The sequence below is a fragment of the Aspergillus homomorphus genome, assembly GCF_003184865.1.
Source record: "Aspergillus homomorphus CBS 101889 unplaced genomic scaffold BO97scaffold_16, whole genome shotgun sequence".
NCBI lineage: Eukaryota > Fungi > Ascomycota > Eurotiomycetes > Eurotiales > Aspergillaceae > Aspergillus > Aspergillus homomorphus.
The window spans coordinates 198,961-224,945 of NW_020291902.1; the positions used below are offsets into that span (position 1 = coordinate 198,961).

The window sequence follows — 25,985 nt, forward strand, 5'->3', positions numbered from 1 at the left end:
TCGACCGGAATGGAAAAGCTTCAACCGTTGAAATATTCATATTGACTCATGCATGTTGATTCTAGCCCTCTAGCCTCTAGCCTCTAAGTCCTCTAGTCTATAGATTTTCTAGATCTATATCTACCACCCGATACCCCATGACAATAACTCCATACCACAATCATAGCTTGCTCTTGGGCGGGCTATTCTTCAGCACAGCCGCGTTCCAAGGATACGGATCGAACACCAGGTCATTGACCGGGTTCTGACTCGCCCGCCGGAACAGATCAGGGTATACGTCGCCGTCATATTTGCCCAGACTGCTGTCCAGCTGCCAGTCGGGGATCTGCCATGCATCCACCAACCGCACGGCGTGTGGCCGGATCTCGTCCAGAAGCTTCATCACAGCGTTCTCGCGAGCCAATCCAATCTGACGAACAGTCACAGCACTGGACGAGAAGAACTCCGACGCCTCCCGCTCCAGAGTATGCAGAGCATAGAGGCGGAACAGCTTCTGCAGGACCTCGGTGGTCGCCCCATCCACTGCCGACGCCACCTCCGACGAGTTGACAGCCTCATAGAAGTTCTTGACCGCCAGGTACTGCGAGTGGGCAGTAGACAGGCGCCAGAAGTCGACCAAGAGACTGTTCCACGAGCGCTTCTCGACATCGCGATGCTTGAGGGCCTCGAAGGTCATGTGAGCCGTGCGCCAAGCAAAGGCCGCCACAATGTCCTCGTCCTTGCCAAGAATGTCGAAGGAGGCGCCCTTGTCGCGGCGGGAGAGGTAGGTCTGGAGGATCTGCGAGGTGTCATTGCCGGTTCCCTTGCCAGCAAGCACAGCACGAGCGGATTTCAGGAGCTGGATCAGTCAGCAGGCATGTCTTGGCATGTCCAGAAAGGATCACTTACGTATCTTGCCACCTGCTGGGTCAACATGTAATTGTCGCCTTCCCACGTCAGGGTAGGCAGATAGTCCGAGTACCAGGGTCCGATACCGCTGAAGCTGCTGTATCCATGACCACCACAGGCACGACGGCACACCTCCAGGCCTTCACCGGCCGTCGTACTAGCCAGAGCCTTGAGACCGCAAGATGTGGCATGAAGATCCGCCAACAGGTCGGCTCCAGCCCTCAACTGCTCGGGTCCGGCACCACGCTTGTCCTGTCCCGGCTCCGAGGCAGCCTTCATGCGGCTCTGATTCTCCTCGTAGAGTCGCATCATACCGCGACCGGTGAAGTGCAGGGCATACATCGACGCCAGCAGAGGCAGAAGACGGATCTGGACCATCTTGTAGTTGAGGACCTGGTTCTCCCCTTCGTGGCTTTTGGCATCGCGATCTTGAAACTGTCGACGCACAGCGCAGTAACGGGTGGCAATGGTGACACCCCGGGCAAGGACGCCACCAGCCTGAAGGACAATGTTGGAGCGGACCCAGGTCATGGTACCGTAGAGCAACGAAGGCGATGCCGGGCGCTGGTACTCGCTGGTCGCTTGGTCGACGCGACAAAACCGCGCCAGCATGTTCACGTGGGGAATCTTGACCTTATTGAAGAGAAGGAAGCCGTTGTCCATCGTGCTGGTGGTCAAGTCAGTATTCCCGCCGAGCCACGCACATCGGGCTTACTCACTTGTAGCCAAACTTCGGTCCAATATCACCGACATATACATTCTCCAAAGGTTGGTGGGTCTCCATATCACGGATTTGCACCACGAACGGGTGAGGACCGTAGTTCTTGCCCTTAATGAAGAGCTGGGCCATCACGACTGCATGGTTGGCAGTGCGTCCCAGCGACCCGATCCACCATTTGGAGGCAGTCAGTGTGGGGGAGTGGATGATGAATGTCTTGTCTTCGGGGTTCCAGGTGGCGGTCGTCTCCAGCCCGCGGACGTTTGACCCGTGACCCAATTCCGTTTGCGCATAACATCCCAAGATCTTGTAGTTTCGTGCCGGTTTGTAGAAAAGCTTGTGTTGCTCCGGAGTGCCTTGTTCCCGCAAGGTGACCTAGGCGCAATAATATCCGTTAGCATTCGCGCAGACTAAGAGGAGGCGGGGAAGGGGGGCAGCCATACCAGAAACATGGTCGCGTGCAAGCCATACGGCGTGGGCTCTGCAAGCAAGTCGTTTGCAGTGAGAAATTCGGCGTCCGACCAGCGGTTCTGCACAGCCAGCTGATGCAGCCGCTTAGCCTTGGCCAGGGACCGTTGAATGCGCTCGGTGCGGCCTAGTGTGTGGTTGTCGGACTTGTCAAAGACCTTTTCTGACTTGAGGATAGACAGAATTTTGTCTTGACGCTCGAGAGCTTGCTTGGTGTGAAGCAATTGGCCCAGCTTATCAACTGCGACGTTGGACTGAGCACGCTCATCGTGGAGCAATTGGGAGCCCTGCGGATCAGCTGGCTTGAGAGCCTGGACCCAGTCAGGGGGCGGAGATGGCATTGTGGAATGGAGAGGATCTGGGGGAGTCAAGACCGTGGAAAGAAGCTGTGAAAACAATCTGGGGGAACAGGGGGGTGGGGAGAAGGTTATAAAGAAGCCAGATTCCCGGGGAAGTCGTGAATTATTCGGTCGAGACGGCTATCGGCCCATCCCAATGCAGTAAGTACCGAGGTAGGAGGAGTTGCTGCCTGGGTGCCTGAATATGGGGGGCAAAATTGCCGATTGGCCACAACATCAACTTTCTGCCGGTTCATGAAGTGCAATCAATGCAGTGCAGATCCAGCTGAGGTAAAGGTCGCTAACAGCAGATACAGTTCCAGGACAAGGCGACTCTCCATCAGACCGATCTTTACCGAGTCATCCTACCATGCTCGGCTGTGCAGCGCAAGCATCGGAATCCTTTCCCAATCAGTACAAACACTCGTGTTTATCTGATTACGATCACGAGCTGAGATCAGCACAGTTCTTCCGGTCTTTGCTGTCTGTGGCATTTAACCCAGACGCCTAAGCATAATGTCAGATGCTCAATCATGGCAGGCCCACATGTGTCTTCATAAGCCGTGAAATAATGTCAATGTTGTTCGTGCGTCGCGCAAACTTCACAAGATGACGGGAAATTATATACCATGAGGGCCGAGGGAGGACACGGTCAAAATCAGCCCCCTTGTAAATCAACTCGAGAATCAACCAAAGCACAAGTACAATGCAGGGAACGTAGAGTTGTCCCACATGCCTCTCCAGGCTCTTTTCGACGATACAGATATTGAGACGAAAGAACCAAAATAAGGTCGTGAACGAGATCCCGGGATGACCCACTCTCACATGTAACCATCAAAGACGAAGCTGAAATCCGATCCACGTGCACAGTGATTCCTGTCAAGGAGGCACAACATCCAGTTTCAAGCGATAGCATTCTCCGTCTCTTGTGACAACTCCACCATCGCTTCGCCCTGCCGCGAACTCCCATACGTGTCCGCATACCGCGCCAACATCCACTCCTGCACCGTGATAGGAGGGTACTTGGCCTCCTCGGTCTCCCCTTTACAACTCGGGATGCACTCCACCCGAAAGTCCGGATTCCCGGAGAAGAAGAACGGCGCGCTGTATCGTTCCTCCTCGCTCTTGTTGATCACCCGGTGCAGATTCGATAAGTACTGATCGTTGGTCCAGCGCATCATCATGTTGCCCAGGTTGACCACCAACGCACCGGGAACAGGGACTACATCTGCCCATTGCGATGCTTCGCGGTCCCAGACCTGGAGTCCGCCTTTCTCGTCTTGCAGCAGGATGGTGAGGCCGCCAAAGTCCGTATGTGCGCCGATGCCTGCGCATTGAACTTAGTATTGTGATCGATCGGGATGTTGACGAGACATACCGCGCTCCAAGCTCGACTTGTCGGTCTCCTGCGGCGGATAACGCAACAGGCGCAGGATCGTCGCGGAGTCCCGGCAGAACTCGTCGAACCAATTCTCCTCCAACTGCAGTGTCAAGGCTATGATCCGAAAGATCTTCAGTGACAGATCAGTCATGAGGTTATGGTAGTCATTCACGACCTGGCGGAAACGCGCGGGATCTCTGACTTCGGCGGGATACTTGTTCGCGCCTTGTGAGAACTTCCCGGCTTGCACGGCGGGATGGTCCGGCGGTAGGTCCCTGCACAAATAGAATCCTTCTTTCAGGTCTCCGGGGCCTCGCTTTTCGAAATTCTGGGCCCGGAGGCGCTCGTACCCCAGGTTGGGTGTGCCGATGTCTAGTTGTTCGGCAAGTCAGTCTTCCTGTGTGAATCGGTACCCTGATTGTTGGTTCAGTGGGCAAAACTACCCATGCTGTATTTTTCTTTCACTTCCACCGGGAGACTAAAGAGATTTCGGGCCTGCTCGAGAACATCGTACTGAATATCAAGCGGAATACCGTGGTTGAATACCTGGAAGAATCCGTGTCGCTCGCACGCTTCTCGGATCTGCTGGACGAGTGATGCTTTCGTTTCCGAGTTGGTGTCGTAGTAGGCTACCAGGCATGTAAGCTATACGCACTTTCCATCCTTTTAATATAAGATCTTAGGCTCTAACCTCGGAAGTCGATTATAGGTGGCGCTGTTGGCATTCTGCTGGCGGCTGAATTATCATTTGCAAGGTGGTATTGAAGTGAGGTGGTGAGGAGAGTGTTTTGCAGGTGATGTTGCGGGGTAGAATTAGCCACGTGAGGTTGTATACCACAATCCCTATCATTCTATTCCATGCAAGTCAGGGCGGGATCATAAGACGGACTGCACGGAACGAGTGCGAGTGAATTGCTAGTTGACAGATTAAACTAAGGCAGTCGCCGAGCCAGCTACACTCAAAGCTTGGAAAGAACACCATCTGGTTTGAGAATCGACAAATGTCTCCTCTGGATCTCCTTAATCGATCGGCATCTACTCAATGTCAGCACGGCATTCGAGGGACCTGTCAGGGGAAAGCGCTCTTACCCAGCCAGTGCCATCGTGATCATCAGCTCGTTGCGCAGAATCTGGATACCTAATTCAACTCCTTTCTGGCCATCGTACTACAATCTCGATGTCAGCAGCAGCATCGGACGAGATGCGAGAGAATACCCACCGCCAACCCCCAGATTGGAATCCTGCCGACAAAGCAGAAGTCTGCCCCCAAAGCAATAGCCTTAAAGATATCGGAACCGCGTCGAATGCCTCCGTCGATTGCGATCGGAATACGGCCCTTGGCAACAGGGGCGCACTCGCGAAGAGCATCCAAGGTAGCTGGGACACCGTCCAGTTGCCGACCGCCGTGATTCGAGATAATGACGCCGTCCACGCCGTATTGGATCGCGAGCTCGACGTCCTCGGGTGTGTATACTATAAGCTCCAATCAGAGGTAGTTCTTCAATGCCCAGCAGAAGCAAGCTTACCTCCTTTCAGCCAGATCTGCAGCTTGGTGTTCTCTCTAAGCCAGGGAATTGTGCTCTCCCAGTCCAGACTGGGGTCTAGCCTCTTAAGTTAGCCATCACCGACACCTCCATTGCTAGGAGTTCATATACTGACCATACTCCGTCCGATTGGAAGTATCACTGCCGCAACTCAAGATATTCGGCCACTCCATATCCTCAGGCAGGGTATAGTTGTTCCGATGCTCATTCAACCGCTTCCCCAAAACAGGCACATCCACCGACAAGAACAGCGCCTTGTATCCCGCCTTCTCCGCTCTGCGCAGCAGCTGCAGCGTGATCGAGCGATCCCTCAGAACACACATTTGCATAACGTAGGGAATTCCGCGCCCTTGGGCAGCCACATCCTCCAGCGAGTAGTTCGAATACGATGAAAGACCCATGCAGATGCCATGATTGGCCGCGGCGCGGGATGTCGCCAGCTCGCCGTCGGGGTGTGCAAGTTTGTGGGAGGCTGCCGGGCTGAATCCGATGGGGAGGGACACCTGTGCGCGAATATGAGATTAGGATTGGCGCGACCATTGTCGGATAAGAAAGCCAGGCGATGTCCGTACCTTTGTGCCAAGCACCTCTGTGCTGGTGTCAACCTTGTCCACGTTGATCAGAATGCGCGGTCGGATCTTGTACCGGTCGAATGCTGCCTCGTTCTCGCGGAGCCTGGGTAAGGTTAGGTATGTCCTACGTTGCTCGGATGTCACGTCCGACCTACGTGATAAGGTCCATGGCACCTTCGTTGTAGTACTCTGCTGCCCGTTAGCTCGACGCTTGCTACATGGCTATATTATCGTTCAGCAAGATGCGCAGACATACCTCTGACCATTGCGGGCAGGTTCTGGCTCCCCAGAGCCTTAAGATCAGCGATGCAGCTGACATTTTTGTCATAACTGACTCCACGGTGGGCCATTGTGAATAAGGAGGTGCAGAAAAATTCAAGATGAAGGGGAGGCTGATGAAATGACCGAATACATGCGACAGAGAGAGAATCAAGAGCACTGCATCTCGTCTGGTGTTATAAGGTAGAGGTGACGCCAGCGCATGGCAATTTTATTTGGGAAAGCTTCCTGAAAAGGCAATCAGCACTGCAATGGTCGAATGCAGCACGCATCCACCAGACAATAGTTTGCATCCCCATTCCGAGTAACTGAACCGCGATATCGAGAGTTGAGTAAATGCTGCAATTATCTTATCCGATAGAGCGTCTAAAAGCAGATCAGTCTTTCCCCGGAATCACCTTCCATTTCTGAACTGCCCTCCCACAACTACTCGTGTCATACTCCGAGGCCTCTTTATTTCTTTCCTACCTCTTCATTTTTCATTCAGGAATTGATACTCTCCCAACTTTACTGCAGCAACATAATTACAATGGCGAAAATCTTCTTGTATGAACACCCTCCTAGTGCTCAACAAGAGACCATGCTCACCATACTGCAGGACGGGTGCCTCTGGCTACATCGGCGGAGATGTGCTCCACGCTCTCCGATTAGCACTACCCAAGTGCGAATACAGCGTCCTGCTGAGGGATAAAGAGAAGGCAAAGAAGATCTCGGCGGCTTATCCTGATGTGCGCGTGGTGGTGGGCGACTTGGAGGCCGCAGCTGTCATCGAGAAGGAGGCCAGCCAAGCGGACGTCGTTATCCGTGAGTCCGACCCAATTTTCACTACACTTCTTCAAACTGTCTGCTAGCTTAACACATTCATTTCCAGATGCCGCAAGCACAAACCACATCAAGAGCGTCGAAGCCATCGCGCGCGGCCTGTCAGCCGAGAACCGAGCGAAACCAGGTCAGTGATCACAAGCTACTCAAACCTTAGCGAAACCACTGACAAGAATTATCAGGCCACTGGATCCAGATCTCCGGCGCCAGCGTCCTCTCTATGCCCGACATCGAAAACAAAACCTTTGGGCAGGCGTCATCAAGCGTCTACAGCGACCTCGACGGCGCCGAAGAAGTGCGGGCGCTAATCAAGCGCTACTCCTCCAAGCGCATCGTGGATAACTTTGTCACTCATCTGCCGCCGACGGCCATGCGCCCTAGGACGGCTCTTATCTTCGGCCCAATTATCTACGGTCGCGGCAGAGGCACGGGCAATCGGCGAAGCATTCAGATTCCCGAGCTTGCGCGGGCGAACCTGCAGCGCCGGGAGGGCGTGCAGGTGGGCAAGGGAGAAAGCACCTGGAGTAATGTTCACGTCGCCGACTTGAGCAACATCTTTGTCAAGCTGGTGGAGAAGGCTCTGGGGGGTGCGGAAGGGGAGCTCTGGAATGAGAATGGACTGTACTTCCCTATGAACGAGGGGATGTTGGTGAGTGGATTCGCCTGCGATGACATATTGAGGTTGCTGACAGAATATAGTCGTTCAATGAGATTTCGCAACGCATCGCACAGGAGGCCTACAACCTCGGCCTTGCAGACTCTACTTCTGTGACAGAGATCGATCCTAGCGACGCGGACTCTATCACGCCCCATGCCGCGGTTGTTCTTGGTACCAACGCCAAGCAGGTGGCTCAGAGAGCGCGCAAATACCTGGGCTGGGTGCCGGAACAACATACGTTGGAAGAGGAGCTTCCGCTGGCAGTGCGAGCTGAAGCGGAGAGATTGGGCTTGGCAGATACTTCTAAGCTGTAAACAGATTTCAACCAAGTCATTTACATTTTGCCCAATTCTCTCCATTTCTGACTGTAACTCCAACACCGAATCGAATTATCGAGCGAGAGTGTACGGAGTAGAAGATAAGAACCTCGGATGATCTCCGACTTCTTATCAACCGCACTAACCCCAACCAAGCAAGTCCTCCCGACAGTCACAATAATGGAAGAGGCAAGTGGTTCCGCGGAAACAGCGGGGTCACTCTATCTGGATAAACGAGATACAGCAATCACTCCGGAGGGCTGACACGTACCCCGGATTATTACAACCGGGCAATTTCTTCGTCAGCGCAAAACCCCAAATCTCCTATCACCAGATAGACAACCCCTTCCGCTTCCGCGATGGGAGGATCCAAGACAACAGGCAACCGGACCCGTCGCACGCACGCACTGGGAGCATGCAAGACGTGTCGACGACGACACGCGAAATGCGATCAGAGGCGGCCGAAGTGCCAAATGTGTCGCGCCAGCGGCGTGGCGTGCGAGGGGTTCGCGGACGATATCCGGTGGGTGGCGGCGCGGAAGCAGGCGTCGCCGTCGCGGACGTCGAGGGACGGGAAACCCAGGGACGTGGACAGGGACAGGGATAGGCAAGGCCCGCGGCGGGTGCTGTATACAGGTAAGTTGCTTCTTATCTACAAGAAATAGAAAGAGAAAGTGGCTCTAATGGGTTGGTTGGGCTAGAGCAGTCGCGGCTTTCGATGAGTGATTCGTTGAGCGCGGAGCTGGTGTCCGGGTCTATTGATGCGTCTTTGGCGGAGATTGATGTTCGAGCGCGAGACTCTGATCGAGCTGCCGAGGGAAGTATTGTTGTTGGGCCGTTTGCGGTGCTCGATCTGTCGAGTACCAGCCATGGGGATGCTGTTGCTGAGGTGGATGAGGCAGGAGAGAAGGAGGTAGTCAGTCCGTCTCGCATGTCAGGGCCCCTGGTTGAGAGCAGCTCGGGCGTGAGCCCGTCGCTGTCGCAGGAGTCGATCGCCTACATGAATGATCTGCTGCAGTGGTCGGACCTGTTCAGCCTGGACCTTCAGATGCCGGATAGCTTGATGTCCACGGCGTTTGATATAGGCGACGCGCTGGTCCTCGAGCCTGGGGCCCAGGCTGCGATGAATGGCGGGGCGATGGGGATGACAGATCCGGTCCTTGACGCAGACGGAGAGCTAAATGAGATGCATCCCACCGCAATCCCGCAGATACCATCCAATCCTCATATCGAATCTGTGAATGTGCTAGCGGACGCTCACTTCTTGCTACGGCACTTCCAAGACCATGTCATCTCGCGCATGTCTGCCATTCCCCTGGAACAAAAGTCTCCATGGAAGATCCTGAACTTGCCGTCCGCGGTGGTGACATTCAGCGACCTGACGTTTCTAGGGTCACAGAACATCAGCCATGCTCGCTTGGCAAATCTGTACTGTCTCCTGGCATGTTCAGCCTTACATCTCTCCGTCAATCCCACAACGAACACATCGGAAACACGAGAGCACTGGCAGCCCATCGCCGAGCATGCATACAATCTGGCCAAGAACCACATGCAGACGTCACTGCGACACGAGACCCAACCCAAAGCCGCCAAGTATAAGGACCAGCTGATGGCCATCTGCGCGTTGACCGAATTTGCCGTAAGTCATGCCTCAGCGTCCCACCCCACCCGAATCCCACTGACAGTGCCACCCGGCAGATAATCAGCGGCCAGCAGCAAGACGCGAGATGCTACATGGTGGACGCCGAACGCCTCCTCCGCCTGCGGGGCCTATCGAAGCGACGCATCTCGCAGAAGGCGCGGCTGCTGCACCACGTATACACATGGCTGCGAATCGTCGGCGAGAGCACCTACACGCTGCACGACTACACGCCGTCGGAGCACTTCATGGACGCGCTGAAATGCTCGTTCCGGTGCCAGAAGTCCGACAGCATCAGCCAGTCCCACACAACCATTGACAGCAGCACGACGGTGCACAGCACCACCACGACGGGCCACAGCACCCGACTGGACGACTTCCTGCGACTCGCGCGCTGCCCATCGGACAGCGACCTTAACATCCACGAGCCCAAGAGCCAAGACGTGGGACTGCACGACATCCACCTGCAAGACTCGCGCAGCTACCCAGACACACTATACCACCAGATCTACGGGATCCCGGAAGCGTGGCTCAGCCTGGTGTCTCAGACGACGCGCCTGGCGAACGTGATGGAGACGTTCCGCGTGGCGCGCCGCACGCCGCAGGTCAGGAAGGCCAGCATCGAGGCCTGGGACGCGCTGCACCGGCGCAGCGCCCGCCTCGAGAACATGGTGTGCGCGCTGACCTCGCGGAAGGTCGAGAGCACCGCCTCCCCCCGAGGGTCGGAGGTGTGCGCTAAGGCCCATGAGTACCTGCTCCAGGCGCTGAACGCCGCATTAGTTATCTTCTTCTACCGCCGCATCCGCGACGTGCACCCGCTCATCCTGGAGGGCCACGTAGACAAGGTCGTCTCGTCGCTGAGTAGGTTCGACGCCGCGTTGACAGGGGCGGGGCAGACTGGCCCAGGTACAGCGTGGCCGCTGTTCATCGCGGGCTGCGAAGCGACGACGCTCGAGCGACGGTGGGAGATCCTGAAACTGCTCGAGAAGGGGGAGGCGCGGTGCGGGTTCGCGGGGTTTGGCATGGCGCGCGACGTCATGAAGGAGGTCTGGAAGCAGCAGGACGAGCATATCACCTCCAGTTGTGGCGAGTCCGTGCCGACGTGGCTGGATGTGACCAAGCGCCGGCAGATATGGCCCATCCTAGCCTAGATCTATATCGTATCCGATCAATGCAGCGTAATGACTGTAATGAATGTAACCAATGTCACGAACGAACCAAGCAATCATATCTCATTTCCATGCTATGTTACATCAAGAAGTCTACCGCACAACCTTCACGCCGGCGTTCTCCATTAGCCTCGCCAGCTCCTCCCGCACTTCCCCCTTGAGCAGCGCAAACGGCTTCCTCAGACCCCCCGTCGACTGTCCCATCAACTCGACCCCAGTCTTGACAGCAGCCGCGTAGTTATGCGACTCCAGGAATTTGCAGATCGGCCACGCCTTGCGCCACAGCGCGCGGCCCTTGTCAAGGTTCTTCTCGACCGCGACCGCATTCCACAGCTCGACGCTCAGCTCGGGGATGAGGTTCGCGGCGCCCCAGACGGCGCCCTCCGACCCAGCCGCCAGCCCGTAGAAGGTCAGCGTATCCCAGCCGTTGAAGGCGGTGATCTTGTCGGACAAGCCGAAGACCAGCTCCGTGTACGCGGGGGCGTTACCCGAGGTGTCCTTGAGGTATTTGACGCCGACGGCGCTGAGGTCGGCGATCTGGGTGGCGGTCAGGGTCAGTCCGCTGGCGGAAGGGATGTTGTAGTAGACAATCGGCAGGCCGCTCGACGAATGGATCTCCGCCATGAGCTCTGTGAGTTGCTCGTAGGTGAGCGCATCGTAGAAGGGTGGCACAACCATCACGGCGGCGGCGCCGGCCTGCGCGGCGTGCACGGCCAGCTCGACCGCCTCGTCGGTCGACGTGCTGCCTGTGCCGGCGACGACGGGGACGCGCCCCGCCGCGTACTCGACGCAGAGCTCGGTTAATTGTTTGCGCTCAGCGCGGGAGAGTGTGGTGAATTCGCCGGTGCTGCCGCCTGGGACGAGGCCGTGCACGCCCGCGGCGATGAGGTGGTCCATGTGTGCTTTCAATCGAGGGCCATCGATCTGGGTGCGGTCGTCGTTGAAGGGAGTGATCAGGGCAACCATGATCCCGTGCAGGGTCGGGGTCGAGGAGAAGGAGCCGTTGACTGTCATTGTGTGTGGTATTGTGCGGTGGGTGAGGTTGGATGAATTATCTCGCAAAGATCTGTAGCGATGATGCTGTGTTGCTCTGCAGAGACAGCGTTATTATAGTTGTATCCAACGGGACTGCTTTCTTGTCTAAGAATCGTCGACGGACCATCTATACTTCAGGTGCTCTGCTCCAGAGATGCCCTAATCCCCGGACGAGGTTATCAAACTGCCCGGGATTGCCTTCCTATCCTGTGCGGCCACACTTCGCCGGGCAGGAGGTTCCGGCCACTGTAGATGTGCGGGGAACGGACAATCAGCAGTCAGCACTACAGAGGGGGTGGTTTTAGTGCACGGTTGGCGTAATCCCCACCGGCGATAAACATGCCATTTTGGGCGATAGACGACTATCGCATTGAGGGGTAGCTTGTGAATGCCGCTCGAGCTCCTTATCGGAGTCCGCGGGACATCTTGCAACCAATTCGGATTCTGTCCAGTCGAGCCAGACAAATTGGTTAATTGGCCAAGTCCCCATTAGTCAGTTCTGGCCTGCCACTGCACCATTTCACCTCCTCAAAAGCCGTGGGGCCAGCAGAAGTCGCCATACTTCTTACTTATTCTTTTCTTCTTCCCTCTCTCTCTCTGACAGAAAATCGAAGCGTGTTGCCTGAAGTTTGCGCGAAAATGTCGGACCTCTTTGTCGAGCTCACCACGCCCAACGGCCGCCAGTATAAGCAGCCTACGGGCCTGTTCATCAACAACGAATTCCGGCCGTCGTCGGGTGGGCAGACGATTGTTTCGTTGGACCCAGCGTGAGTCAGGCTTCTGCGATAAACCTCGAGTAATCGCTGACGACAAGCAGAACCGATAAACCGATTGCAACCGTCCACGCCGCGACCGCGGAGGATGTCGATGCCGCAGTTCAGGCCGCCAAGGCCGCCCTTGCCCATGCGTCGTGGAAGCGACTTCCCGCGACCGAGCGCGGACAACTGATGGGCCGTCTGGCCGATTTGATGGAGCAGAACAGGGAGCTGTTCGCTGCGATTGATGCGTGGGATAATGGTATGTCTGACCGCCAGGGACGACAGTATTGTAGGCGCGTAGCACGTCTAACATGCACAAGGAAAACCCTACCACGTCGCATTGAATGAAGACCTCACCGAAGCCATCGGCACCATCCGTTACTACAGCGGCTGGGCCGACAAGACCTTCGGCCAGACCATCAGCACCACCCATCAGAAATTTGCATACACTATCCGCCAGCCTCTCGGTGTGGTCGGGCAAATTATCCCCTGGAACTACCCACTCTCCATGGCCGCGTGGAAGCTCGGCCCTGCGTTGGCGTGCGGCAACACTGTCGTTATCAAAGCAGCCGAACAAACACCGCTGAGCATACTGATGCTGGGTACTCTAATCAAAGAGGCAGGGTTCCCGGCCGGTGTCGTGAACATTATCAACGGATACGGTCGGGAGGCTGGCGCTGCCCTCGTCCAGCATCCTCTTGTCGATAAGGTGGCTTTCACTGGGTCCACTGCCACTGCGCGCGAGATCATGAAAATGGCTGCCGGAACCCTGAAGAACATTACGCTGGAGACCGGTGGCAAGTCACCACTGCTGGTATTTCCTGATGCTGACCTTGAGCAGGCGGTCAAATGGTCCCATTATGGCATCATGTCGAACCAGGGCCAGATTTGCACCGCCACATCGCGTATCTTCGTGCATCGGGATGTACTGGACACCTTCCTGGAGAACTTCAAGAAGGAAGTCAAAACAACGTCCAAGATCGGTCATCAGTGGGATGAGAGTACCTTCCAGGGACCGCAGGTAACGCGTGCACAGTACGAGAGAGTGCTGTCGTACATCGAACTGGCCAAGAAAGAAGGCGCCAAGCTTCTGGTCGGCGGTGACGCCCACACTCCGATTGACAGCAAGTTGGAGAAGGGGTATTTCGTCCAGCCGACGGCGTTCACAGACGTCACGGATGATATGCGTATCGTACAAGAGGAGGTGTTTGGACCTGTCGCGGTCATTCTGCCGTTCGACTCGGAAGAGGAAGTCATCCGCCGCGCCAATAACACCACGTATGGACTGGGTGCTGCCGTTTTCACGCAGGATCTCGAGCGGGCCCACCGAGTGGCGGCAGAGATTGAGGCAGGCATGGTCTGGGTCAATAGCAGTCAAGACTGCGATCCCAAGATACCATTTGGAGGAGTGAAGCAGAGTGGTATTGGCCGGGAGCTGGGCGAAGCTGGCTTGGAGGCGTACTCGCAGATCAAGGCAGTTCACATCAACATGGGCAGTCGACTGTAGATAGAGACTTGCGATACGAGAGATTAGATGAAATGATGACACAGCACTCAGCTGGCGATGACAAGATTATGCCAACACGTCGACCGTATCTGTCACTCAACAATTCAGCGTTATCGGTATCAAGAAGCAAGCCCAGAGCGTATTTGCCTTGTGTGTCCGCGGAAGCAACTACCTCTTCTGTCGGTTGTCCAAAACTTGCCACTGTCCTGGTGAAGACACGGAGCGTATCAGACTCCATGGCCATAATTCATTGGACAAAAAGACTGATTATGACCAAACCAGATCCAGACCCTCTCCGTCTGATAACCAATATTAGCCTGTGTAGCTTGGAATAACCCCAGATTCCCCGCAAGGTGGTATCCACCTCAAGCGATGTTTAGAGTTAGGATCAGAGATAGGCCGCTGTAGCAGGTGGAGGCAAGGCAGCAATATATGCCGTCTACTGCTGCTCCTTCCTCCCCTTGTGTCAGCAGTTGACTCACGATCGAGTATTGCGTTGAAGCCTTTCTTAGTGTAACAATACAATCATCATGGCCGACGACAAAAAGATGACTTTTCCGATGGAGAACCTCACAGACGAAGCGAAAGGAGAGATCGTGGAAGATACTCCCAACGAGCAGACCATTGACTTGCACCGTACCTTCAAAGCACGACACATCCAGATGATATGCCTCGGTTCGTGCTTTATATTATCCAGGATATTTCAAGGGCTAACAGCTCGCAGGAGCAAACCTCTCGAGCGGATTGTTCGTTAGTACCGGCAAGGTTGGTGACACCACCTCCTCACTGGATTGAAGCTGACAAGACAGGCACTGCGTTATGGATCTGCTTCGGGCATGTTGATCGGGTATAGCATTGTGTGCTCGGCCGTCTATTTCTTGATGAACGTCCTGACGGAGGCCACATGTCTGTGGCCGACATCCGGAAGCTTCATCGACCACGCCACGCGATTCGTCGATCCAGCTCTGGGGTTTGCCATGGGTAAGTACCGTGTAGCTACCCTTTTTGACTACTAGGACTGACATTGGCTTGATGATATGCAGGTTTCTGCGAGTGGTTCGCCTATATGACCATTGTTGCAAGCGAAGCCGCCATTGTCCGCGTCATCCTCTCGTGGTGGACCACGTCCATCCCCACTGCTGCCTGTATGACTGTCTTTCTGGCAATCGTGTTTGCCATTCACGCCCTTCCTAATCGATGGTTTGCCGAGTTTGAGTTTGTGACGGCCTGCGCCAAGGTGATAATGATGCTGGTTCTGATCTTCGCCTGCATCGCGATGCTCGCAGGAGCAGGGGAACACAATGGGACCGCCTACGCCTGGAACTACACTTCGGGGCCAGTCTTCCCTAATGGCTTTAAAGGCATTTGCCAAGCCATCCCGTTAGCAGTCTGGGCGGTGGGCGGACAAGAGATCATGGGGATCAGCGCGGGTGAAGCACAGATGCCACGGTGGGACATGCCACGAGCGTGCAAGAATCTGATCGGACGGCTGATCATCTTTTACGAGCTGTCCATCGTCTTCATGACGCTGCTCGTGCCATACAACAACCCCAATCTCCTCGGGACCAGCAGCGTGGCCGCTTCCCCGTTCGTGATCGCGCTGCAGAATGCGAAGATCTCCGTTCTCCCCTCGCTACTCAACGCCGTCATCCTACTGGGCCTGTGCGGTAACGCTGCAGAAGCAATGTACATTGCCTCGCGGGTGCTCACCGCGATGGCCCGGATGGGGATGATGCCTGGGCCGTTCAAGAAGATCGACAGCCGCGGTCGGCCGTATCTTGCGCTGATCGCCACGGCCGTCTGCTCGACGGTGTGCACCTATATCAACTGCAGCGGCACGGGCGCCCAGATCTTCACGTGGTTCAGCTCCATCAGCTCCACGGTCTTCTTCATGGCGTGGCTGACCATTGCCATCACCAACATTCAAATGCGTCGCGCCATCCGTGCCCAGAATGACCCGGCTTTCCGTCTCCCGCACGCCTTCCGGCTCCGAGGGTATCCTTTTCCAGCTTTGACTCTGCTCACTCTGTGTCTGGCGTGTCTGGGGATGACGGCGTATGTGAGCGTCAAGCCGATTGGCTCGTCCAGCAGCGCGGAGGGATTCTTCGAGATCTTCCTGGGAGTGCCGGTGTTCGTGGTCGCGTATCTCGGGTATAAGCTGTACTTCCGAACGAAGCTGGTGAAGCCCCTTGAGGCAGACCTGGTGACGGGGCGGAGGCTGCTGACGCCGCAGGACGTGGCAATGTTGGATGAGTATTATGCTCAGCCGGGGTGGAAACGGGCGTTGTCCTATGTGAGATTCTGATGTGATCACTGGCTAGCTTGAGCAAAAGCCGCTGAATCAGCTGTAAGAGGGTACAGTACTGGGCTGTGTGGAACGAGAATGCTAGGCTGATTCAAGATGTGGTCGGGGTGGTTGGTTGTGGAAGGAATGGAGAAGAACAAGAAGAAGCCGCCATCACGGCCGGTCAGGTGCTGTGTCACCCTGTGTTCCCACAACACAAGGTAGCAACTGGCTATGCTCTCAGTCGGTCAATTACATGTTACTGAGGACTTTTCAGATGCAAGAGTCCCTTTATGGTTTCCTGGTCTACATCAACCCGTCTGCGTTGTCCGCATGAATATTCATGAAACCCAAGTCAGGCCAGTACTCAAACAGACCCAAGTCGTTTGATGCGAGCCTAACAAGGACTTGTCTTCCCACCCCATACCTTAGCTATATCATATAAGCAATAAGCTGACTTGCTTGGGTGGCCCGTGTAAACTACGCAAAGAGACCTTAGTTGACCGATTGATCACCATGTAAGCCATGTCGGTTATCAGAGTAATATCAAAATCATATCGACAATTCTCTCTCGAAATATGCTATAGCGTTTCGAATACCTCGATCGCAGCCTTGGCAGTAGAAGTAGAACTAGCAGGATTTTGCCCCGTGACAAGTCGTCCATCAACCACATGGAAATCGTCCCATATTCCAGCAGAGCGTTCATCTGCAGAGGCAGGTTAGCACACCCGGAGACCACTTAGAAGGCAGAACATAAACCTACAGGTAGCACCTAGACGTTCTGAAAGCTCTTCGACCATCTCAACGCCCAACCCTCTCAGCTCCGACATAATCCCCATCACGTTCTCTGCCTCCGTCGTGAACCCAGTGATCTTCTTTCCTTTGATAATCGGTTCCCCTGTCGCGCGGTCGACCAGGTTCGAAAAGATTGCAGGACCGTGGCAGACAGACGCCACCACGCCACCGTTCGCCCAGACTTGTTCCGCAATGTTCTGCAAGGCACGAGCGTTTGGGTAGTCGATCAGAGAAGCATGGCCTGCGGAGGCAAAGAACAAGCCGTACTGGGACCCGTCCAGCTCGGAGGCCTTGGGCATATTATCGAGTTTCTGGCGGAAATCACTGTTCACATTGTTCCAGATTTCGAGGTCATCACCCTTGAGAAAGTCGGGCTGTTGGGACAGCCAGTCAGCTGTATAACTGCCTGTCTCGGAGGCGAGATCCACTTGAAAGCCGGCTTCCACGAGCGCCTTATATGGGTGTAATGCCTCGATAATAAAAAGACCAGTGGTCTCCTTGCCGTTGAAAAGGCTGGCACTGGCAGACGTGACCGATATGAGGGCTCTGCGAACAGGCATGATGATTGATTTGCTTGACTTGAGTTGGCTGATGATGATACATTTACTTGACAACTGTTCTCGCATTTAAAGGAGGAGAAGATGACCAAAACCGCGGGGTTATCGGGCAACGGAGTTCCGGAGCGAGAGGGCGCGCGATTTCACTTAGCATGATACATCGTGAGAAATAGCGGTTATCCCTCTTTGGGAGGAAGCAATTCGTATCCGATATTAATCCCCCGACACGAGGTATCTCCGATTCTTTCCCGCGTCAGCATTCATGGATTGGTCCAAAAGATGGACAGCCCGGGCGAGCCCCGGTACTAAAAGATCAGGGTGAGATTTATTGTCTGCGCTGCATCGACGAGGTCTAGATCGGCGCCTCCATACAAGCGCTCGGCACTGCCCCGTCGGCGAGAACAAGCTCGATTTGTCAGCCTGTCACAGTTGCCGACTCCGTCATCTCAGATGCCAAAAATTCCTAGGTCAATTCCTCCGCTTCTATCAGGGAGATCCCGTAGGTCAGCCCTCAACGCCGAATAACGGACATTGCACACCTATGGTCCCCTCATTCCGCAGTTGCTGGGGGCATAAGCACAGCTGGCAGATGGACTAGGCAGATTTATTTGCGTCCACGACCAGGTTATCCGTTCAAGGATCCTAAGAATGGAGGTTTCCCTCAACATTATCTTGAGTATTTCCGCTGTCTGAACATCCGTAAGTTGTCGAAGGATTGTGCGTTCAAAATTGGCGAAGGGTTTCACTGGACTAATCACCACAAGAGGTCACCAGAGGCTGCAATCGGTCCATAAAATCAGGTCACCTTTGTGTATCTCTGCCCCGGTTCATAAAGACACCCGCGGCTGCATAAGGTAGGTATATTGCCACCGCAGGACCAGTGTCAAGACAACATATGCGGGCAATTTTAGGTGAAGAGGAAAGTGTACAACATGCAGATGAACCAATATACATCGCTGCTTTCCGTATGACCGTCACATGTCACTAATGCCTTGTCCATAGAGCTTATGGAGCTCTCAAGGTGCTTCATTTCCTGCGTTGAGTTTGCCCAGCTTACCCGGTCCTACCTGGGTTTCCAAGTTTCTTGGAAATACACCTTTGTGGTTGATGCTGTGCGGGATCGGGTTAACGACGCGCCTTGATCCTCCATGAGACAAATTGCCGTCTTCTGCGACAGTATCAACTTGGAATCCCAACAGTCGGTACGGCTTTGATTCAACTCGGGCAACGAAAAGTTCCATCCTCCCTTGCTTCAAAACATCGTACTGCTTTGTCATACTGCTCTCATCAGTCAAAGCGACAGACGAAATGAGATGGGTCCCAGAGGAATTAGAACTGGCGACACCAGGCTCAATTGCCTTCGCAAGATACTTCCACAATGATATCCTACATTTTACCACCCCCGTGTATTCTCCCCGCCCTGGCAGTGTCAGCCTGTCCTGATAAAGAGGGCAAGGCTGAGGCAAAGCGAGGAGCAAGAGAATCATTTGTGCTAGCATGGCCAAGGACAAAGTTGGAGCAATGGCTGGAGGAAGACGAGAGTCAACTGGAGTCATTGGAGCGAGTGGCTTGGGCTTTGGTACTTCGATGTTATACCTCGCAAGACCAAGTGTGCTTCAGGTTTTTCTAAGTAATAGAGACAGTAATCAAGGCATACAACTGTCACATCACCAGGACGAGAAGCCTTCGAGACCTTCTGGGTGGGCAAGATCAAGGAGAGAAGAAAGGCTGCTCCTGCGAGTATTCTGGGTCCACCTGCAAGGATACCAAGGAAGGACAAGGCTCTGTCTATAACACCCTCCTTGCTATCAACATGGGTGGCAAAGATTTGGATCGATTGATCGAAACTCCGAGCGTACGGTCTTCTTCAGTTGTTGTGTCACTCTGTAATATGCTTACCAGGACCCATTCTAACCTAAAGTTGATCGTCAGTCCCCGTCATGAAATTTTGAAATATTCTACCGTGATTGACTTCAACTCTGGGATCTGGTCTCGTGAGCAGGTCGAGGCCGTGGCACAAAGCTTCCACCACGCGATATTCCCTATCGTTCAGAGCCCCCACCAGAAATTTGGGGACATTGACTTCTGCAGCAATTTAGATGTTCAGCGCATGGCCGAATGAAACATGCCTTTTACAAAAACATCCATCGAGGACCAATGTGTGACTCAGATTATTCTGCGCCGCTGTCACGAGCAGCCAGATGTTACGGCCATTTCGGCCTGGGACGGCGAGGTTGCATACGGTGAGCTGGAACGACAATCTGCTAGACTGGCAACCAAGTTATTGAAGCTTGGCATCAGTCCCAAGCGATGTGTTACTATCGTTCTGGACAAATCGAAATGGATGATGGTCGCGACCTTGGGCGTGATTCGTGCGGGCGGATCCTTCCTCATGGTGGACGTTTCCCATCCATTTGAGCGGATTGAAAAGATCATTCGCACTATTGCAGCACTTTTGCTAGTGTTTTCATACGCTTGCGTATCTCTCGTCTCTCGCTTGGCAGATGCGATCGTGGTTATTGAAGACGTTGCCAACTTTGCCGAGCAGAGCATCGACGACAAAGCCCTCAGGCAACAACACGCAGACACGACCATCGAATGCCTTGTATGTTGTCTTCACATCGGAAAGCACCTCGGAGCCAAAAGGTATAAACCTTGAGCATGGGACATTTCGTGTCTCGGCGCTGGCCACGATCGGCCCGCTAATGCTTGGGCCGGAAACCAGGCGCTTACAGTACGCGTCGATGGATTCACTGTGTGTAATCGTGAGGTGCTGCTGATGCTCATGGTTGGAGGGTGCCTGTGCATTCCATCAGAGGATGATCGCAACCAGGACCTCACGGGATTTATCAGCCGTCATCGGGTCAACTACACGTTCCTGCCGCCAATAATAGCGAGCCAGTTGGACCCGGCAGCCGTCCCAACCCTTCGCGTACTGCTGCTTGGGGGGCACATCCATCGGGATCTCTCAACTAACGGACTGGACCAAACATGTCCGTTTCATGTTTGGCTATGGGGCGAGCGAAACGGCTGGGGTGGCGATCCTAGCCTCTGACTTCAGGCGGGGTGCGATGCACGCAACGTCGGGTTTTCCTGCGACTATTGTCTCTGGGTAGTAGAGGTCGACAACCCAAACCATCTGGTACCCGTTGGTGCGGTCGGGGAACTATTGCTCCAAGGCAAGGGCCTTGCGAGAGGATACTCGGCCGACGAAGAGATAGATCGTCGTGTGTTCCTGAAGGGAGCCGATTGGCAAGCCCGCCACCCCCTACACGTATACAGCACCTTTGGCGAGCGTCTTTACCGCACAGGCGACCTGGTGCGATACAATTTGGACGGGTCAATCCAATACATCTCACAAAAAGACAACTTGATCAAGGTGGATGGCGAAGAGTGGACCCCGGGGAGATCGAGCATCACCTAGCTAAGTGTCCAGTGCTTGTGAGTCAAGGTGTACGGAGTGTTGCCGTGATTGCAGTAGACATAGTGAAGGACCAGGAAAAGGTTACGCGGACGCAACTGGCAGTAGCCATCGACTATGACCCGCGCCCAGCGCACTGTCCAGGAGTATCACAGCTGGGAGCGAGTGACATAGTCCAATGCGATCCGGGCTGCGAGCTGGCAACGGCGGTCAAACAGTATCTCAAGGCCCGTGTGCCTAATTTAATGATATTTTCTCACATCTTCGTGGTCAATGAGATGCCCCTCAATAGATCAGAAAAGATCGACCGATTGCGGCTTAGGACTGTCATTTCTGCCATACTCACAGCGTCTAACAGCGATCATCGTGGAGTCACGGCGCCTCTCCATGATCCGGCAGGCATTCAAACGCCAACACAAGTGCGTACGACGAAAAAATCGCCGGACGTGTCCGTGCATAGTGGCCTATCAGACACCATATCGGCTCGGATTCAACAACTCCGAAGCATCATGGTTCGTCTGCTCAAGGTCCAAAAGGAGGTAGTTGGGTTGGACAGCGATTTCTTCCATCTTGGAGGGGATTCAATGACTTCTTTTAGGCTTGCGCTACTTGCAAACGAGAAGGACTCCATTTGACCGAGGATATGATCTTTCAGTTTCCGAAGTTACCGGACATGGCCAAGGCATTGACAACCACATTCTCAGATGATGCGCACTCAGAACCACAGCCGAAACCAGCCAAGGAGAATTCCACGATCGATCAACGTGATAGATGGCATCAACTGCTACCACCAAGGCTATCAGACTCCGCGGCTGACGTATTTCCACTTACCAATTTCCAGCAGTTGAGCTTGAAAATGATAGATTATCGCTACTAACGTGTTGCACTACCTTCGAAATTTGACAGAGATCGGTTGTCTCATGCATGCCAGTAGCTTGTCGATCGGCACACCATTCTTCGAACCGCGTTCGTTTGCGAGCACAACGAATATACTCAGCTAGTGTTAAGAGGTGGGCTCATGTCCATTCAGGACTTTCAAGCCGATGATCTAGATCAGTACTGCTCTTATGACGGTGCCAGCGCTGAGAGTTCCATAAATGGACGACCGCCATTTACTGCACAGCTTGTAACTCTGAGGCAAACGTGTGAAGTGTTTATCGTCTTCCGATTCGCCCATGCTGTTTTTGATGGCCTCTCTGCAGCCATTCTCATTGATGACTTCGCCGCTCTCTACAACGGCCGGTCCCTGCCTTCCACCAGCCCATTCTCTGCTCACCTGCAGGCTGTGATGACCTTGCAAAACGAGGCTGCTTATGGTATCTGGCGTAGGGTGTTGGAAGACGCCCAGATGAGCTTGCTAAATAGACACAGACTGCATATCTCAGAAAAGTGAGGGCGCTGCGGGACCGCCGCACATTGTCAAAGTTGCGAAGACGATCTCTGCTATCTCGCTTCCACCTAACATAACTTTGTCCACTGTACTCAAAACAGCGTGGGCTGCTACGCTTCACAGGTACTTCGCTCCGAAGAGCGGGTGGTCATCTGCCACCGACGTATTTGGACAAGTCGCCCACGGACCGAACTTAAGTGTGGCTCATGCGGACCGTATCCTCGGGCCCTGCATCAACATTGTCCCCGTCTGTCTCGTTTGAATCCTCGACCTGCAAGCTTGCGCTCCTTGACGCAGTCCAGCAACAGCTCCTCGAGACTAAGCCATATGCTGCGCTGGGCTATCAAGACATTGTGCAGAATTGCACGCCCTGGTCAGCGACAACTCCACTAGCGAGCTTCGTGCGGGTCCGTAATTATGAGTACCTGCTGACTGCTGGCTCGACAGAGTCCAGTGCCAGGCCAGCTACTATCCCCTGCCCAATAACCCGTCGCACTCTTCGAATGTGCATATCTATCCAGAGGGCGACCAACTCTACATGGATATCGCGGTATCGAGCCAAGTTCTTGATCGACAGCAGGTAGAGTTTCTTCTCGAGCAGTATTGCCGGATAATCAGTGAATTCGGAAGCGATGGAATCGAGGAGGCGCCAGAGCTCCACGGATTGAAATTACAGTCAGCATAAATGGCAGCACAACGAGGAAATTGCGAGATCGTGCACTCATGATTGCATCTCGTCGTTTGAAGAGGACACTGTTTCTGATTCTTCAACGCCATTGGACATGGTATGGCCTGTTGCCGTACCACTGTGCCATACATCCTTGATGCTACGGCGGCTTCTGTTGGCATCGACGCGAGGAGGACGTATTTGGTCTGCTTGCACAACGAAGAAGTGTTAGTGGATACGTAAAACCCGACGTACGATGGCGTGTTCATGGAACACCCATGGGTACATCTGATTTTGCTTTTGATTCTTGTAATCCAAATGCCATCTGTACGCTGTGTCTTCTACTTACTGAGTTCAATATCACTCGGCAATGCTTTCTCTTCAGTCGATTTGTTAGAATTCGCATCAAGTCTTTTCGGTGGTATCGAAGCAGAAATTGAAGGAAGAAACTGGGGCATTTCGGTACAATGAGCTGCATGCAAAAGGATAAAAATCAACCAAAGATTGGAAATGAAAACTCCCGGTTGAAGTTCCGCTTGTATCCCGTACGCGTGACTGTGCCCGTGACTTTTGGGACGTTCCCAATTGGGAAATCCCCCAGGAAGCTTCTGAAGACAACACAACACAACACAACACAACACAACACCTCAAAGCCGAGCTTCAATAAACCCCAGCCTCTCCCTTTCTTCTCTTCTCTCACCCTCAACTCTCCCAAACTTCGTTCTCGTTCCCCTTTCCTCCATCATGGCTTCCGCTGATCTTACCGCTAAGCCTACTGCTGAGCTCCCTACTGATTCTGCTGCTGGAGCGTCCATTCCGAACCTCACCATGGACTTGCCCAAGACTCGCACCGAGGCTGCTGAGGACTTGGTTGAGCCTACAACTGAGGATTCCAAACACACCCTCAATGAGGGTCCAAGCAAGACGTCCACTGAGATGCCCACTGAATCCCTCGATGGGTCATCCATTCAGCCTTCTATCAAGACTAGCCCTGTGACTCGCACTGAATCTACTCCTGAGACGCCCACTGAGTCTTCTGCTATGTTTCCTAGCAAGTCTTTCCCTGAGACGCACAGTGAGACCTTTACTGGGCCTGCCACTAAGACAGCTCCCGAAGATTCCAACGAAGACCATACCGAGCCCGACAATCAGTCCATCGCCGAGCCTGCCACTCCTATCAAGGCATCATCTGAGACTTCTAGCAAAACTTCCAGTGGCCCTGGCAATCAGACAACTTCCAAATCTTCTGAAGAGAAGTCCAATGATACTGCTGATAATACCAGCGAGCATTCCGTGCCCTTCTGGAAAATGCTCTCCCAAGAACCCTGCAAAGCGTGCACCTTCTCCGAGCAACGCGCCCATTGCAGCAGCTACAAAAGTCAGGTCAAGATTTTCTATGAGGGGAGTGACCGCGGCGTTTGGTCTCTGGGCTCAAACCTGATTCTCAAAGACCGTGGTCCCGAACTTCCAACCGATGATGCCGCAAACCTCCGCTTCGTGAAGGAGAACACAACTATCCTAGTCCCGACTGTTATTCACCAGCATGAAACAAGCAACGAGCATGCCTTGACAATCATGACACGCATCCCTGGTGAGAACCTGGCCGAAGCTTGGCCAAAGCTGTCTAACGCCGAGAAAGAGAATATTGCCAAGCAGACTGCCGAATATCTTCTTCAACTTCGCCTCCTCCACTCTGATCGCATCGAAGCCCACGGTGGTCGTCCTGTGTTCAACGGCTACTTGGTTAAGGCTGAGGATACTCGTTTCCATTGTCCATGTGGCCCTCTAGTCTCTGATGAGGAGGTCTGGACTGCATTGGCGCGCAGACTGAATCCAACCATTCCCGACGCGGCACGCAACCGGCTTCGACATTCCATGCCGCCAACTAAGCCATTTACCTTTACCCATCAAGACCTTGCGCACGTCAACATCATGGTCCAGGATGGTGTACTGACCGGTATCGTGGACCGGGAGCGGGCCGGATACTTCCCTGTCTGGTGGGAATATGCCATGACTTTATTCACTGGTGAGGGTCCAGAAGACGCTCAGTGGCAAGGTCTTCTGCGTAAGCACATGCCACAGATGGACGATGTCTATAATTGGTTTAAAACCTACTACTTCCTGTGTCTTGAGGATCTGAACAGTTCTTGGGCGCGAGATTTTATTGAAGAGTCTGAGAAGGATCTGGCATAGATGCCGACGGTTCGTTTAAATCTTGTCCTATCATAACGCATGTGCTTATCACAAGTGCTAATGAGAGTTTGGGCTCTAGTCATCATCGATGTCTGTCATCTATCTAGGATGCTAGGATGTTTAATAGAAAGTCCTAGTAGAGGAGCATGTTTATGTCCAAGCAAGTGTTAACCAAGATGATTCATAACTTATTAAATAATCCTACTTGCAACTGAGCTCCGGGAGACCAAAGTTCCGTTGTAGTTACCATCAGATCCCGGTCGACAACAGTAGTAAGCCGGCCCTGGAATATGAATATGTCCCCATTTCACTACGGAACACAAACAAAACCAATTTACGGAGTATGCTCTATCCTGAACCCCCCTCACTGAAGCAAATATGATTCAGATACTATCTGTATAAGACTATCTGTCGCAGTTACGACCTCCAGCGAATTTCCAGATCCCCATACAAGAACATGCGAGCTCACAAATCCTTACCGAAAAGATCACAGCGAAGCGCTGTTACTTGCCCATCTGTTTAGCAAGACCTTAATTACTCGCTCATGCTCCCGGGCCATTGCAGTTTGCAGCGTACTCCCGTATT

The 25,985-nt window shown here is 53.9% G+C and overlaps 12 protein-coding genes across 12 annotated transcripts; 7 read left to right on the plus strand and 5 right to left on the minus strand.

The window, feature by feature from the left end:
• Positions 1–50: 50 nt before the first annotated feature.
• Positions 51–2,474, minus strand: BO97DRAFT_442912 (acyl-CoA oxidase). The gene is made up of 4 exons (XM_025698313.1): positions 2,050–2,474; positions 1,608–1,981; positions 889–1,555; positions 51–838 (listed from the first exon to the last, which is right to left on the minus strand). Exons 1-4 carry the CDS (start codon positions 2,413–2,415, stop codon positions 161–163), a joined length of 2,085 nt encoding a protein of 694 aa, XP_025551821.1. The 5' UTR covers positions 2,416–2,474; the 3' UTR covers positions 51–160.
• Positions 2,475–3,005: 531 nt separating this feature from the next.
• On the minus strand, positions 3,006–4,523 carry BO97DRAFT_405262 (isopenicillin N synthase family dioxygenase). The gene is made up of 4 exons (XM_025695154.1): positions 4,485–4,523; positions 4,237–4,422; positions 3,791–4,165; positions 3,006–3,751 (listed from the first exon to the last, which is right to left on the minus strand). Exons 1-4 carry the CDS (start codon positions 4,516–4,518, stop codon positions 3,315–3,317), a joined length of 1,032 nt encoding a protein of 343 aa, XP_025551822.1. The 5' UTR covers positions 4,519–4,523; the 3' UTR covers positions 3,006–3,314.
• A 229-nt stretch (positions 4,524–4,752) lies between these two features.
• BO97DRAFT_434227 (alpha-hydroxy acid oxidase) lies at positions 4,753–6,259 on the minus strand (the record flags this gene model as incomplete). Its single annotated transcript, XM_025697663.1, has 8 exons — positions 4,753–4,828; positions 4,883–4,959; positions 5,013–5,266; positions 5,320–5,394; positions 5,453–5,840; positions 5,910–6,012; positions 6,065–6,098; positions 6,166–6,259. The coding sequence occupies 8 exons, from the start codon at positions 6,257–6,259 to the stop codon at positions 4,753–4,755; spliced, it is 1,101 nt and encodes a 366-aa protein (XP_025551823.1).
• A 38-nt stretch (positions 6,260–6,297) lies between these two features.
• BO97DRAFT_51955 (uncharacterized protein) lies at positions 6,298–8,135 on the plus strand. The gene is made up of 5 exons (XM_025700876.1): positions 6,298–6,734; positions 6,787–6,992; positions 7,060–7,137; positions 7,193–7,659; positions 7,710–8,135. Exons 1-5 carry the CDS (start codon positions 6,718–6,720, stop codon positions 7,980–7,982), a joined length of 1,041 nt encoding a protein of 346 aa, XP_025551824.1. The 5' UTR covers positions 6,298–6,717; the 3' UTR covers positions 7,983–8,135.
• BO97DRAFT_451300 (Zn(II)2Cys6 transcription factor) lies at positions 8,136–10,776 on the plus strand (the record flags this gene model as incomplete). The annotated part of the gene is made up of 4 exons (XM_025698977.1): positions 8,136–8,621; positions 8,687–9,624; positions 9,684–9,907; positions 9,950–10,776. Exons 1-4 carry the CDS (start codon positions 8,345–8,347, stop codon positions 10,773–10,775), a joined length of 2,265 nt encoding a protein of 754 aa, XP_025551825.1. The 5' UTR covers positions 8,136–8,344.
• A 110-nt stretch (positions 10,777–10,886) lies between these two features.
• On the minus strand, positions 10,887–11,807 carry BO97DRAFT_405264 (dihydrodipicolinate synthase family protein; the record flags this gene model as incomplete). Its single annotated transcript, XM_025695155.1, has 1 exon — positions 10,887–11,807. The coding sequence occupies one exon, from the start codon at positions 11,805–11,807 to the stop codon at positions 10,887–10,889; it is 921 nt and encodes a 306-aa protein (XP_025551826.1).
• Positions 11,808–12,351: 544 nt separating this feature from the next.
• BO97DRAFT_368095 (aldehyde dehydrogenase ALDH) lies at positions 12,352–14,187 on the plus strand. Its single transcript, XM_025692686.1, has 3 exons — positions 12,352–12,595; positions 12,646–12,845; positions 12,907–14,187. The coding sequence occupies exons 1-3, from the start codon at positions 12,468–12,470 to the stop codon at positions 14,091–14,093; spliced, it is 1,515 nt and encodes a 504-aa protein (XP_025551827.1). The 5' UTR covers positions 12,352–12,467; the 3' UTR covers positions 14,094–14,187.
• A 466-nt stretch (positions 14,188–14,653) lies between these two features.
• Positions 14,654–16,398, plus strand: BO97DRAFT_344305 (AAT family amino acid transporter; the record flags this gene model as incomplete). The annotated part of the gene is made up of 4 exons (XM_025691729.1): positions 14,654–14,768; positions 14,818–14,858; positions 14,903–15,074; positions 15,137–16,398. 4 exons carry the CDS (start codon positions 14,654–14,656, stop codon positions 16,396–16,398), a joined length of 1,590 nt encoding a protein of 529 aa, XP_025551828.1.
• A 545-nt stretch (positions 16,399–16,943) lies between these two features.
• BO97DRAFT_368096 (class I glutamine amidotransferase-like protein) lies at positions 16,944–17,757 on the minus strand. Its single transcript, XM_025692687.1, has 2 exons — positions 17,141–17,757; positions 16,944–17,083 (listed from the first exon to the last, which is right to left on the minus strand). The coding sequence occupies exons 1-2, from the start codon at positions 17,730–17,732 to the stop codon at positions 16,959–16,961; spliced, it is 717 nt and encodes a 238-aa protein (XP_025551829.1). The 5' UTR covers positions 17,733–17,757; the 3' UTR covers positions 16,944–16,958.
• A 2,097-nt stretch (positions 17,758–19,854) lies between these two features.
• On the plus strand, positions 19,855–21,153 carry BO97DRAFT_424312 (acetyl-CoA synthetase-like protein; the record flags this gene model as incomplete). The annotated part of the gene is made up of 3 exons (XM_025696961.1): positions 19,855–20,334; positions 20,455–20,733; positions 20,791–21,153. The coding sequence occupies 3 exons, from the start codon at positions 19,855–19,857 to the stop codon at positions 21,151–21,153; spliced, it is 1,122 nt and encodes a 373-aa protein (XP_025551830.1).
• A 1,015-nt stretch (positions 21,154–22,168) lies between these two features.
• Positions 22,169–23,225, plus strand: BO97DRAFT_424313 (uncharacterized protein; the record flags this gene model as incomplete). The annotated part of the gene is made up of 4 exons (XM_025696962.1): positions 22,169–22,466; positions 22,522–22,787; positions 22,843–22,947; positions 22,995–23,225. 4 exons carry the CDS (start codon positions 22,169–22,171, stop codon positions 23,223–23,225), a joined length of 900 nt encoding a protein of 299 aa, XP_025551831.1.
• A 1,290-nt stretch (positions 23,226–24,515) lies between these two features.
• On the plus strand, positions 24,516–25,400 carry BO97DRAFT_344423 (aminoglycoside phosphotransferase family protein; the record flags this gene model as incomplete). The annotated part of the gene is made up of 1 exon (XM_025691735.1): positions 24,516–25,400. One exon carries the CDS (start codon positions 24,516–24,518, stop codon positions 25,398–25,400), a length of 885 nt encoding a protein of 294 aa, XP_025551832.1.
• Positions 25,401–25,985: the final 585 nt, after the last annotated feature.